The sequence below is a fragment of the Pempheris klunzingeri genome, chromosome 14, assembly GCF_042242105.1.
Source record: "Pempheris klunzingeri isolate RE-2024b chromosome 14, fPemKlu1.hap1, whole genome shotgun sequence".
NCBI lineage: Eukaryota > Metazoa > Chordata > Actinopteri > Acropomatiformes > Pempheridae > Pempheris > Pempheris klunzingeri.
In genome coordinates, this window is record NC_092025.1 from 11,912,529 (window position 1) to 11,925,131 (window position 12,603).

The following is a 12,603-nucleotide window of genomic DNA, read 5'->3' on the forward strand; positions in this document are numbered from 1 at the left end:
CACACACAGATATACAACATATATTTTGTTAACATATCAGATCTCTGGTACAAACATCTCAAAATATCAATGACGTTACTCCACACGGCAAAACTTCTTGATCAACAACAAGTATAATATTTTTTCAGTTCAGCCAGACTATGAACAGTCAAACATATCACACACAGAGTCACACTGCACACAGGCTCACGTAGTACAGTGTACCTTCATGGAAAAGGTATCATGGTCTGTATCAAAACCTTCGGGGAAGAAGCAGGCCATGAAGTGATCCACGTCTGTGATCTCAGTTATTTCCACTGAGTTGAACTGCAGCAGGTGGAGACTGTAGCCCTGCCACAGAGCCAGCTGGTACAACTACAGAGGAAGGAAGAAAGGCGGGGTGGTAACTGTGTATTATGCAGAAGACACCTTGGCTCGTGTTGCAGGAGAAAAAAAATTTAATTGGCTAATTATGGGCCTAACACTCAAGTGCTAGTAGCAGACAGAGTTACCATAGTTAGCATCCTTGTTAGCAAACCCTGCACAGCAAACAACACAGACTTAGTTTTTGATTAAATACTGCTGGAAAAGCAAATATTAGTGTCTGGGCTGCTGTGAATTACCTTCATCCCAAAGAGAAAATCTGAAATCTGCAACATGCGCTCCTGGTACAACTTGGAGGGCAGTCGATGTTTGTAGTTTTTCCATATCTCCACCAAGATTTTAATCCTTCAAAATTAAGATCAAATTTAAAACACGCTGATGTTATTGTTGATAATGTAACCAAACTGGCAAGAGGACAGTGAAATATGGTCTATTTACTATGTGATATAAACTCCATCCCAGAGTTGGAGCACCTGTGCCACATGCTATGTATAAACTGTAGCTATATAGCAGCTAGCACTGATAATTCAAAACAAAAAACTATTCTGCTAGCACATTTGGCCATGAGGGGCGCTCCTAATAAATAGGGGAAGTTGTGGATGATATCTCAGAAAACTGGGGCCACTGATAATCTAGGAATTAGCTACGTTAGCTCCGCACCTGTAGACAAAAGGGAAGCCTGTCACTAATACAGGCCCTAACCTAAACAAATAGTTTGCTAATGACTTGCTGAGTAGACAGCACATTTTTCTTTAGTTCTAATTGGAGTAGTTAACTGTTTTGCTGACGTGAAGTTTGGAGTGTTAACATCTCACCCTTTAACATTAGAGGCGTTGTCTTGGCTGGTGGAAGAAGAGGCGACTCGTCTCATCAGTGTTACGAACGAGTTAATGTCTCGTCGAAAGGCTGAAATAACTGGGTTCCTTTTATCAAGTTTCCCGTAATGTGAAGCCGGTAGGTCCATTTCTGCGGCCACAACGCGAATCTTTTTTTCTTTTCTTTTTTTTTTTTACCGTATTTCCTTTAGCTAATGAACTATTTCCAACAAGAAAAACTGACCAAAGCGACAAGGTCCGTCACCATGGTAACGACGCGACACATACAGGAAGTGATTTACAGGCAGTTATGGGTCCACATTTAAACAGGCAGTGGCCTTACCTGAGCCACAAACAACAAGAGTTTAAATCATTCACTGATTTAATGTAGTTTTAAACAGTAAAAGATAGATAGATAGATAGATAGATAGATAGATAGATAGATAGATAGATAGATAGATAGATAGATAGATAGATAGATAGATAGATAGAAATACTTTATTGATCCCCGGGGGGACATTCTGGTGTTACAATTGTATAGAAGTAAAGGTGACCACCACCATGAATACAAACAAATAAATATGCAAAATAAAAATGTACAAAATGTTGTGAGTGAAAAGGAGACGTTGCTATTCATGGCAGATAGTGACTGTGGTTAAGCAGAGCTCACGTTAAGGAGGAGGATCAGTGACCCCAGCCCATGTACTAACACCAAGTTGCACAAAGTTACATTTAGAATTGAATAAATGGCAATGCAACTTTCAAAAAGAAAGAAGAAATAAGTCATTCTTGCGCTTTCAAATGAAATTCTGCGTTTACATTCATTAAAACTCAATACAGTCAGGGGTTTTACTTTTACAGCCACACCTGGTCTGGTATGACCAGAAGCTAACGGTGGTTTGTGTGATGGTGCAACAGTAACTAAAGATATTTCTGTATAATACACATCACTAAGTCAGTTCACAGACTCGATGACTCTTTTGTACTCATGCTTCTGTTACACAAGTTTCTTAAAAGTCAATCATTTTCATTGGATGGTTCTCTGGTTCAGTAATGAAGAGAAGATATGAGATGTATTAGTTTGACACAGTGGCTTGGTGGTTGTAAATGGGATGGGAGGAACTATAACAGTGGTTGTGTGATGGTTTCTGTAAAATCTCAGTGCTTTCAGATTGCACATTTAAAGTGTGCAGTTTTCCTACATTGGAGACTGGGAGGATGAAGCAGAGGCTGAAAGAAATTTGGTTGGCACAACTGTTGGACGGCCGGAAAGGACTTCATATTTTACATCTGAGCTCATAGCAAAATGATACACGCTTAGAGTGTCACCTAATGCTGCTCCATACAAACTCATCAGTTCCTATTCAAGCTCACATCCATTCTGCACACAAACCTAAAGCTTCTGGCACTCAGAGCACAGCAGACTAATGCTCTGGCAGCTGTTCCTCAAACAAACACACACACTATCACACATAGACACACACAGAAATCCAGACGGGGGCGTTTCCTGGGGAATGAGTATGGGGGCATCAGCAGTACTCAGAGCCAGTGTCACCTCATGGCTGGGACAAGGGAGAGACAGAGTTGTAGAGAGAGAGAGATTGAGGGAGAGAGACAACCAGTCACCGTCGGACAGATGAAACAAAGAGGGCGATGGAAGGATAAACAGTTGAGATCACTGTTCCAGAAAGATCAGCCTGTTGGCAGAGTCACTATGTAAGTGTGTATGGGAGGTTAGAGGAAGTGCACAGAGACAGAGCCCGGCTGGGACGGGAGGGAAAGGCCTATAAATGCAACGCAGGAGAGCCCAGCAGACCAAGTCAAACCAGCAGTCCGCCTCCCTCTTACCCATCGTTTTTACATCTCCTCCGGAATCTCATCATGGATATCCCCATCCAGTATCCCTGGTACCGTCGGGCCTTCCCACATCGACTCTCTGACCTCTCCATGGCAGAACCTCTCACTGATTGGCCACTAATCTGGCCCTTTTCCTGGTCCTTCCCCTGGATTCGCCCTTCAATCATGCGTTGGTTCAACTGGTCGGAGAATGGACACAGCGAGGTAAAGTAAAATTCACTTGTGTCCTTTCAAATAATCCAATTATCTTCTGCAAATGACCCAAAAGTTGACCTTCCTCTGATACCTCTTGTCATAAAATCAATTGTAGTAACTCATCACTACTGTAGTACTGTGTGTAGAATGGTGTGACGTGCCATTAGATGCATTAAAATGCACAGAAATCTTTAACATGCGAGATTCATATTTATAATTTTTCATTATTGAGTCAAAAAAAAGCCATTTCAGAATATTCTCTTCCACCAATAATGCCAATCTCTGTATAAGAAGTATGCGTCTTGCACTGAGATGACAATAATAGCTGTTGTGTGTTTTTGTGCCCATGCAACTAAATGTTTCAGCACTGTTCCTAACAGCTGCACTGTCTGTGTAGATGCGTGTGGAAAAGGATCGCTACGTCATTTACCTGGATGTGAAGCATTTCTCACCCGACGAGCTGTCTGTCAGTGTCTGTGACGAGTTCATCACAGTACACGCCAAGCATGAAGAAAGACAGGTTAGAGGGACTGTAGAGATCTCCAGTTGACAATATTGGCTTCGGTGACACTTTACTGACATACTAATTGTGTTTTCCAGGACGACCACGGCTTTGTGTCAAGAGAGTTTCTGAGGAAGTACAGGCTTCCTGCTGGCATGTCAACTGCTGATGTCACCTCCAGTCTGTCAGGTGATGGTGTCCTTACAATCACTGCACCTCGGTCATCTCCCGGCCCAGAGCGCACTATTCCAGTTTCCTGTGAAGAAGGAACACAGAAACAGAAAATGTAGAGCCCAACGATCCCAACACTGCTTCCCTACTAACCCAGAGTGCTGCCTGTTTTTCTATTTAACCTGTTACAGTTCTGTTGGAAGTTCAGTACACATATGCAGGAGGCAGGGCATACAGGTCTAGATGTCTGTAAGTGCAAGTGCCTTCTAATAAACCAGTATCTAATTCCTAAGTCATTGGTATTCTCATGTCTCTGCAAGACAATGCTATAAAACCAACGGCTAAAAATTAAGCCCATGTAACAATCTATTTGACAGCACATTAATTTCTTTTACAGAAAGGGTGAGGTGCAGGATAATGAACTCCTGTGAGTTAGTGTCCATATCACACTGTGAAAGAAATCAGATTCTGAAAGGCATTTCCCTTCCAGCAGTTCAATGTTACACAATATCTGTACAGGCCCAGGGGCTCATTGTCAGAATTGTAAGCATTTATTAATTGAACCCAAACTAGCTTGCAGCACCTACCAGTTTTACTGGGAAACTGCTAAATTCAAGGGAGTGGGACTGTAAAGATTTCTTTCCAGAATTATTCACAGAAGATGATAACAGACTAAACCTGTTAAACGTACTTGTATCTTCAGTGCTGTTTGAGTGGGTATGAGTAAGTTGCCAACTGTGTTTTGTTTATTCTTTGAGAAAAGTGCTGGTTTCTGTGAGGAGGACGAGGAGAAGGGGGTTCTCTGGAGGCACATACAGTCAATTTTAGTTTGTTCACTAAAAAAAAGCCACCAAAGGACTTGGGACCAGGTGTGCACTCGTTGAGAATTGTGAGAATGGGAAAGAGGGAAAGTAGTGGACGAGGGAGTAACCAATGTTTGGAGACAGACATATTTTATAACAGGGCTCCTTTTCTGCCAGGGAGCATGGCCTCTGAGCTGCTAAGGAAAAGTGTGTGTTGTATGTGAATGTTCATGAGAGTGTATGCTTTTTAGATGAAAGAATTACAACTCTATCATTCCTTCATATTGGCAACAACCCCCTGGAATATTAACAAATAGAATAAATGTTGAAACTCAAAACCATGGACCTGCTGTGCGTTCCTTTTATGTCTTTTTCCAAAGAGCTTCACAAAACGAACACTGAATCTGAGCTGATGAATCAAGCTGCCTTCTTATCTGACTGAAAACAATAAGCATCACATATTATGCAAAGAGCCTTTATTTGTTTTGTGGGATCTAGAGTTACATGATCATAATAATCATTATGTCAATAATAGCTCCAAAAGCTTTCTTTCAGTATCATACTTAAAAGATTAAGATATACAAATATCAAGAAGGACAGATGATACACATGCGATGTTCAATAATGTTGATAGTTTTAACATTAACACTATTAATTCCATTCTGTCCAGTTTTTTTGGCCACACTTTGCAATGATAATACACTTTAAACACACACAACAAGTCAAATAGAGAATGTTAAGCAGTAATGGCTCTTACTTCAACACTTTGAATTATTTGTTGCTGTATAGAGCTGCTGCTCATTTCTTCTAAGGTGCAGATTATCAACAGTGCGGATATGCAAACCTACATATATATTGCCAACAATGTGTGTGAGATCATATGAAAATAACGTATGGAAACATTTGTATATTGTGATGTAGCTGACAAGAAGGATGTCGTCTCAGTGGCAGTAGAAGTCCCATTTCTGGAAATGGAGAGGTAGAATTAGCAGAAAGCATACATAACGCATGTCTGTGTGTGAATGTGTGTGTGTTCACCTACAGTAGTTTTGACTTCGGTGGTGGCTGGCATGAGAGGATGCGTCTCCTCCACTACGCTGCTGGGGAAGTGGCCAATGCGAGCCTCCTGCTGTCCGTAATATGAGTCTTGTACCTGCAAACACACGATAGAGGCAAAAGTTATTGACAGCATCACTTTTTCAGGTCTTTTGGTTCAGAGTTATGTCAAAGCAAAATAGTTATTATCCTATAAATAGTTGTTGTTTTTTTACTTACACTGCCGGCCCAGAAAAGGTTCCCTCTGTCCTTAAGCATTGCATAGACGTATATGAGCTGCCCCTGTCTGATGGGGATGAACCTGCAGTCTCCAGGGTAGTAGTCCTGCAGTGCACGAGCTATTAAGATAGGATCTGTGCGAGAATACAGAGGTAGACATGACATTTGTTATATTATTTATGCAAATGAAAAAAGTTCAGCATGTGAATCATTTTTCAATTCAACCTGCAGTTGAATATAAAATGATCCCAACATGGGCAACTACCAAGGGCAGCAGTCACAGGCAGCAGAAAGACATTGGTGCGTGTGTTACTTACGGCTGCATTCGGAGTCAGCGCAGAGTTTCTTGTCAGAGAGTTTAGGCATCTGCCTTCCAGCTTCAGAGGTTGGCAGCAAAAGCCACACTGAGAGAGCAAGCCAGAGTTTGCAAGGCATGTCTGTATGTGGACACGTCTAATGATCCAGTGGCCTTGTTCCGCGCCTGGTGAACGTCTCGTGGGCTTTTTGTTCTCTTTTGTCTGTTTGCCGTCTCTGAGAAGGAGGTGCTGTGATGGCAGTCCCCTTTTCCTACCCCTCCTACCCCCTACCTCATACATGAGCACACACAGAGCTCCTTTCAAAGCCTTCAAGCAGGTAAACAGGATGGGGGATGAGGAGGAGGAGGGCCTGATTAGACAGACCCCTGCCTGTGTCCTGACCTCCCCTTCTCTCCAGCTCTCAACATGTGTCACCCTCGCTCAAACAGCACAGTGTTAGACTTTTTAACAACACATTCCTCAAAGTTAATCTGTGCTCTCTCCACCTTGTTCAGCCACCGGATGTCAGGTATCGGTTACAGCAAAGACACCATTGTTCCCATCTTCCCTCAGCATCTTCCTCCCTCTGTGTTCTTTCTTTACCTTTTAACTCAGGAGGTGGAGCCACTGGCTGTATTTACACACGTATGTTTCCACTGCCAAGGAAACCAGCTGAGCCTCTCTTGTGCAAACACTCCCAAACACACACACACACACATGCACAGACACACTTACCAAACAGGAAGACTATACTTGTTTGGTGTGACTTGGCTGGGAACTGTCAGGTAAGACAGACCTAATTTTTGTTCCTTCGAAGTCAGGACGAATACGGGTTAACACAGGCTTCTCATAACAGTCATGTTAAAGTAAGAATGAGTTAATTACTATTGCTTTTGAATTATTTGAAACAGGATGACAGCATGGTTTCATGGTAGCGGAGGGTGTTGATGTGAGATGGCAGATGATGACATCAGACTTAAAGATACAAATGTCATGGGAGACTTCAGCAAGAAACTATATTGTGACCAAAATGTAGCTTAGACAGAATTAACATTGACATGGTCCTGGAAATAACAATATGTGATCACAGCATCTCACCAAGCCTTATTTTGGCACAGAATTTTTTAAAGGCCTTTTAAAACAAGCGTGAAAGTGATTGTTTCTTACTGACTTGACCAGATGTAATTACTTTAGAAGCAGTCCTGGAAACATTCAAGACTTTTATTTGCAGGAAATAGTATACCACAATGCCTTTGGAATTTAGGGAGGGGAGCCGAGCAAAGATAATAGTGGAGCTGGTATTTCGGTCAGAGTAACAAAAGCACCTGTCTGACAAAAGACCTCCGTAAAGGCCATGTGAGATTATATTACCAGAACACAACAAGTCTGGCACTCACACAAGTCATCACACGTCTTAACTTTCACAGTTACAGATCATAAACGTGTTTATAGTGGTTTTCTGTGTCATTGAGGGTATTGTCTTGCCTACAGAGTTATCTGTGAAAAAGAGAAGATTTGAAGAATACCAGCATTAGGATCACTGGCACCACAGTGAAGAACAAGTTTGGCAGTGACTTTGTCTGGATTAAAAATTGGAAAATAAACTCAACAAACCACCCGAGACCAGACCATCAAGAGAAAGAAAAGGATCTCTGATCTTATAGAGGCCTGTGGCTGCCTACCTGCCACCCGTGTGACTGTGGATCACAAGTCCGAGGATCTGCGATGATGCTTTGTAACTGACATCTACAAGCCTGCAGCTGTCGACCATGTTCACCCCCAGGAAAAACAGTCTTCCTTCCCCCAGCCTGGAGGACCCCTTCTTCCCTCTCTCCTCATCTTCCTCAGTCTCCCTCTCCTTTGCTCTCCCCTCATCCACATCCTCTCCTGGCAACAGTGACGGCGGAGGAGGGATCGAGACGGATCTGATACTAGCTGCAGAGCTGGGACAGGCTTTACTGGAGAAGAATGAGGAGCTGGCAGCCTCTCTGGAGCAGAGTGAGAGGGAAGTGGAGGTAAGGATAAAGCTGTAGTAAACTGGGGTTTTCATGACTATGAGGTGGGAACAAAAGGAGCACAAAAACCCTTTTACCATAAACAAATAAGTTACATTTGAGTTATTCTAGCCTGCAGGGCAATCATCATAAAGATGGAAAAAAGTCTGTAACAGTCAAGGTTAAATACTAGTCCCACACTTCTGTCTCTGCATATCACATAAACACAAAACAGTCAGACATTAGAGGACAACAGTTAAGAATGATAATAGTGTGCAAAAATAGGTTCATGGCTGGATAAGTGTATTTGGATTATATTATTATGATAGTAAAAAGTTTATTGTTGCTGTATAGTATTTTTCCTGTAAGTTACCTACTGTAAATGCTTTCAATAGACTGCAGACATAAAAGTTCCACTGGTGTATTGCAAACAATTAACAATATGGGCTTTTTTCATGGAAGATATTTTGAGATGTCATAGTGGGAAAAGCACAGATGTAAATAACACAATCAATGATGGCTGGATATAGATGCTTCTGTTTTAGGGTCGTGGTATTGTGCATGTAGTCCACTGTCCCACTTTCATGACTTACTGGGACACCTGAAGAAGAGCTGAGTCATGGAGGAAGTTATCTGTAACACCTGTGATTTTTACTGTTATGACAAGTCAAAACATTGACTGTGAAAAAGGCGTTCCCTGTTTTTTCAAGGACCAATTTCACTGCTTTCACTAATCTATGTTGTCATTTCACTTCATATTCAAAATAACAAGAATACAGACATAAAGTGTTGTATTTCAGCCAGTGTTGCATTGAAGGCACTTCATGTTGTGTTTAATGTCTCAGGCTTTACAGCAGGAGAAGCATGTTCTTCAGAGGAAGTTGGAGATGAATGAGCTGGCATCTGGGCAGAGAGAGGCAGAGCTGATAGCAGATGTAGCTGCCTTGAGGGCTGAGCTGGAGCGACATCACAGCCATGGGCGTGACCGGCGAAGGGATGAGAGTGAACAGCTGACTCAGTTTGCCAATCATAACCAACGCTTGGTGGAGCAGCTAGCAGAGGTTAGAATCTACCAGCTAATTGGCAGCCTGAACCCTGCCTTAATGAGCCACCAAACCACCAAAGAAAATTATCTTACAATGCTGTTAGAATAAACAGGATCTACTGTAGGTGTTTGGGTGTCTGTGTTTGTGTGTGGGAATTGTCTGTGTGTGTGGTGGAAAAATGCAGACTAGCAGGTTTAGGGAGTCACACCCTTGTCACTCATTGAACAATAGGTAACATTTCTCAACTTTTCTATCTTCCACTCATCTAGGCTGTAACACTGGAGCACTCCTTGAGGACTGAGCTTCGTTCTCTCAGAGAAGAGATGGACGAATCAACTTTTAGCCGAAATATCAACTTCACACAATTAGAGAACATACAAGCAGAGGTATCCTCATCGCTATCACCAGTACTTTTAAAACTTATTGCACAATAACAACAGTTTCAGTGTGACAGTCATTAACATATTATTGAACGTATTAGGGCGTTCACTTTCCAGTGGCCAATTAGTCTGTTGACCATTTAATTTCAAAGCTGTCTTAAAGGGGACATTACTCAAAAAGTCTTTTCAAAATAAATGTCTGTCCACAAACCCTAAAACTATGAGAAAAGACCATCCTCTCTTTTTTTGTCTGGCTCCGTTTAGACGAAACCAAGTCAGATCAAGTTAGGTCAGGTCTTCACTGAAGTCTCATGTAAGTCAAGTTGAAATCAAATCACAAGCCCTGTTTGGTGACTTGAGTCTGACTTGAGTCTAAGTCTCAAGTCTAAACCTGCGATGCCACGAACCAATGGTGCAGAATATGAAGTAAACCCATAAAGATGTAACAGACTTGGGAGCACAAGTATCCACATCGATGCATTAAAATCTTATTGTGCTCTGACTGAAGTGAGTGGCATGTATTTTCATTTTCATTGCACCATATACTCAATATTTTGTGTTATCTATCTTCTTCCTGTACAGAACAGAGTTTTGCTGGAGCGGCTATCACACATAGAGGCACAACTAAAAGGTTCACAGGAGGACAGCGATCGACTCCGCGTGGAGAGAGAGAGACTGAGAGACAGACTGTCGGAGCTGCAGACTAACCTGAGCGAGAAAGAAGCAGAGGTGAGGATCAGTGACTGATATTAAAGACGATAGATGAAGCCTGAGGGAGAATCATGCGCTGCAGGCTCACAAACACGGCTAGTTTCTGATTTGTGTGTGTGCGTGTGTGTGTGCTTGTGCCCGTATCTCACTGCATGTGTGTTTGTGTGTGTACCACATGTAGATAGAGCAGGAGCAGGGAGTGGTGTTTGAATTGCGAACCTTGAATCGCTCTCTTCAGCAGAAAGCTCTGAACCTTGGGGAGGAGAGCATTCTGGACAGTACACACACACCACCTTTATCTCTGCTTAGTGAAATTCAGCAATCACAGGTACACACACACACACACACACACACACACACACACCCTGGGTAACTGCACTGACAGATACATAACAGCTTCACGAGGAAAATTTACAAGATCTTTGTTGCCAAATTTCCATGGAAAGCACAAAGTAATAAGTGTTTTGACCTTGCTGACCTTTCTGTCTGTTTCTATCTCCTGCTAACCAGGCTAGAGAGGCTCTCCTAGCTCACTCCGTAGCTCTACAAGCAAAAGATGAAGAGATACAAGCGCTCAAAGAGGAGGTCTGTTGAAGTGTCTTCCACCACACATACACATACAGGCAAAGGAGCACCAGTAATTGTTGTAGGCTAAACTTTTGGGGAGCAACACAGTCCAGCCTAACATCAACATATTCTAACACCTTGCGGTTTTACCACTTTACCACTTGCTACAATTAAAACTGCAAAAAATGTGTTTTGCATGTTGTTACTTAATGTGAATGTTTGACCCTAAGTGTGCAGAATGGTGTACGTGTGGAATTTGAAGAGTGTTTTGATCTTGTGTCTAGTTGTAACTTTAAAGTTTTCAAGCTTTTGAAATGAAAGATATCAGCATGGAGTCTGGATTTTTCAATAAAGTAGAAGGAGCAGAAAAACCATATCACACAAATTAATTTTTAAAGTCTTAAAACATTCCTGGAGAGGATCTTTAAACTGGATACATCAGAGTTTTTTGAATATTGAATATAATAAAGAAGTTTGCTTTCTAATTTCACACTTTGCAGCTGCAATCTCAACGAGAAGAGCTGGAGTCTTTGAGGGAGGAAATCAAGCCATTTACGAGCAGCCCCGGAGAGCCAAGCTACAGGTAATGCAAAATGTGCAACATTTAATGCACCATCAGCGATATATGTTTCACTAATTATCATAAAATGTCCAGTTCCTTAGGGAGTGAACTGGCCAAGGTGCGTCAGGAGAAAGAAACACTAACTCAGCAGCTTCTCAACACCATCAAACACAAGGTGGCGCTGTCTCAAGAGCTGGATGCCTGGCAGGTGAGTGTGTGCAGAGGCAAAAAATGATGAATGAAAAGTGGTTCAGTGATTAAGCTGAATATTGTTTTTCCATCTGATCCTTCCATCTTGTTGCAGGAGGACATGCGGCTGGTGATCAATCAGCAGGTGCAGCAAAGGGAGGAGGAGAGACAACGGGAACAAGAGCGAGAGAAAAACACCACAGGAGGACTGCAGAGAAGCAAATCTTTGAAAGTGAAGGGAGAAGGAGGGAAAGGATTCTTCTCTTCCTTTTTCAGAGACAAATAACAGTGTCACTTTTATCTTTGCCACTGTGGGCTTATGCTTCCAGATCCACTGACCAGTGTACACTGTAATGTGGTATCAGCATCAACAAGTTACATGTTTACAGACCTCATGTTTAAGCATATTTGTATATATAAGTATGTACAGTGTAATTGTAGTTTTTAAGAGTTTATATTAAAAATCTAAAGCTGAATTTTTAAAAAAAATTTTGGTCACTGACTTTGTGCTGAGACAGAGGACGAAGAGAATTTTAAAGATACTGTATTGACTTCAACTTGAGGAAAAAATGTACGTGAATTTTGGGGCTTAAGGAGTCTGCTGCATAAAAATACATGGGAGAGGAAAAAAGGAGAGAGAATGGAATTTGGTGAGAGGCTGAGCTGAACACAAACACACAAACACTCCTGCAGAAACAGTTGGTGATTTTTCTTTTTTGTGATCTTTTCTTAGGATGGTCAAACCCCTGATTGGTTAGGTTTAGGCATGTGGAGTGAGATGTTCAGAGGGTCAGAGCCAGTTAAAGGCAGAGTAGGGACTGGACTTGAGTTCACTTGTACTTGGAAAAAAAATGTTTGCATACAGTACATTGGCTTC

General features: G+C 42.0%; 4 protein-coding genes across 5 annotated transcripts in view; 2 read left to right on the forward strand and 2 right to left on the reverse strand.

Annotated features, from left to right (window-relative positions):
- Window positions 1-1,327, reverse strand: part of cfap54 (cilia and flagella associated protein 54) — a 56,078-nt gene extending 54,751 nt beyond the window's left edge. The window contains exons 1-3 of the mRNA XM_070844049.1: window positions 1,179-1,327; window positions 603-708; window positions 205-354 (exon numbers count right to left, since the gene is read on the reverse strand). Of these exons, the coding sequence (XP_070700150.1) occupies window positions 205-354; window positions 603-708; window positions 1,179-1,327 (405 nt within the window). The remainder of the gene's footprint in view (window positions 1-204; window positions 355-602; window positions 709-1,178) is intronic.
- Window positions 1,328-3,059: 1,732 nt separating this feature from the next.
- LOC139213474 (alpha-crystallin B chain-like) lies at window positions 3,060-4,022 on the forward strand. Its single transcript, XM_070844177.1, has 3 exons — window positions 3,060-3,239; window positions 3,628-3,750; window positions 3,831-4,022. The coding sequence occupies exons 1-3, from the start codon at window positions 3,060-3,062 to the stop codon at window positions 4,020-4,022; spliced, it is 495 nt and encodes a 164-aa protein (XP_070700278.1).
- A 1,512-nt stretch (window positions 4,023-5,534) lies between these two features.
- Window positions 5,535-6,416, reverse strand: mia (MIA SH3 domain containing). The gene is made up of 4 exons (XM_070844229.1): window positions 6,299-6,416; window positions 5,982-6,115; window positions 5,749-5,859; window positions 5,535-5,671 (listed from the first exon to the last, which is right to left on the reverse strand). Exons 1-4 carry the CDS (start codon window positions 6,414-6,416, stop codon window positions 5,648-5,650), a joined length of 387 nt encoding a protein of 128 aa, XP_070700330.1. The 3' UTR covers window positions 5,535-5,647.
- A 1,497-nt stretch (window positions 6,417-7,913) lies between these two features.
- On the forward strand, window positions 7,914-12,156 carry bicdl2 (BICD family like cargo adaptor 2). Of its 2 annotated transcripts, XM_070843957.1 has the most exons (9): window positions 7,914-8,292; window positions 9,117-9,332; window positions 9,587-9,703; window positions 10,280-10,426; window positions 10,590-10,736; window positions 10,919-10,993; window positions 11,476-11,558; window positions 11,631-11,745; window positions 11,842-12,156. In XM_070843957.1, exons 1-9 carry the CDS (start codon window positions 8,047-8,049, stop codon window positions 12,010-12,012), a joined length of 1,317 nt encoding a protein of 438 aa, XP_070700058.1. In that variant the 5' UTR covers window positions 7,914-8,046; the 3' UTR covers window positions 12,013-12,156. The 2 variants fall into 2 exon arrangements, with proteins under 2 accessions (XP_070700058.1, XP_070700059.1); XM_070843958.1 differs by lacking the exon at window positions 10,590-10,736.
- The last annotated feature ends 447 nt before the right edge of the window (window positions 12,157-12,603 follow it).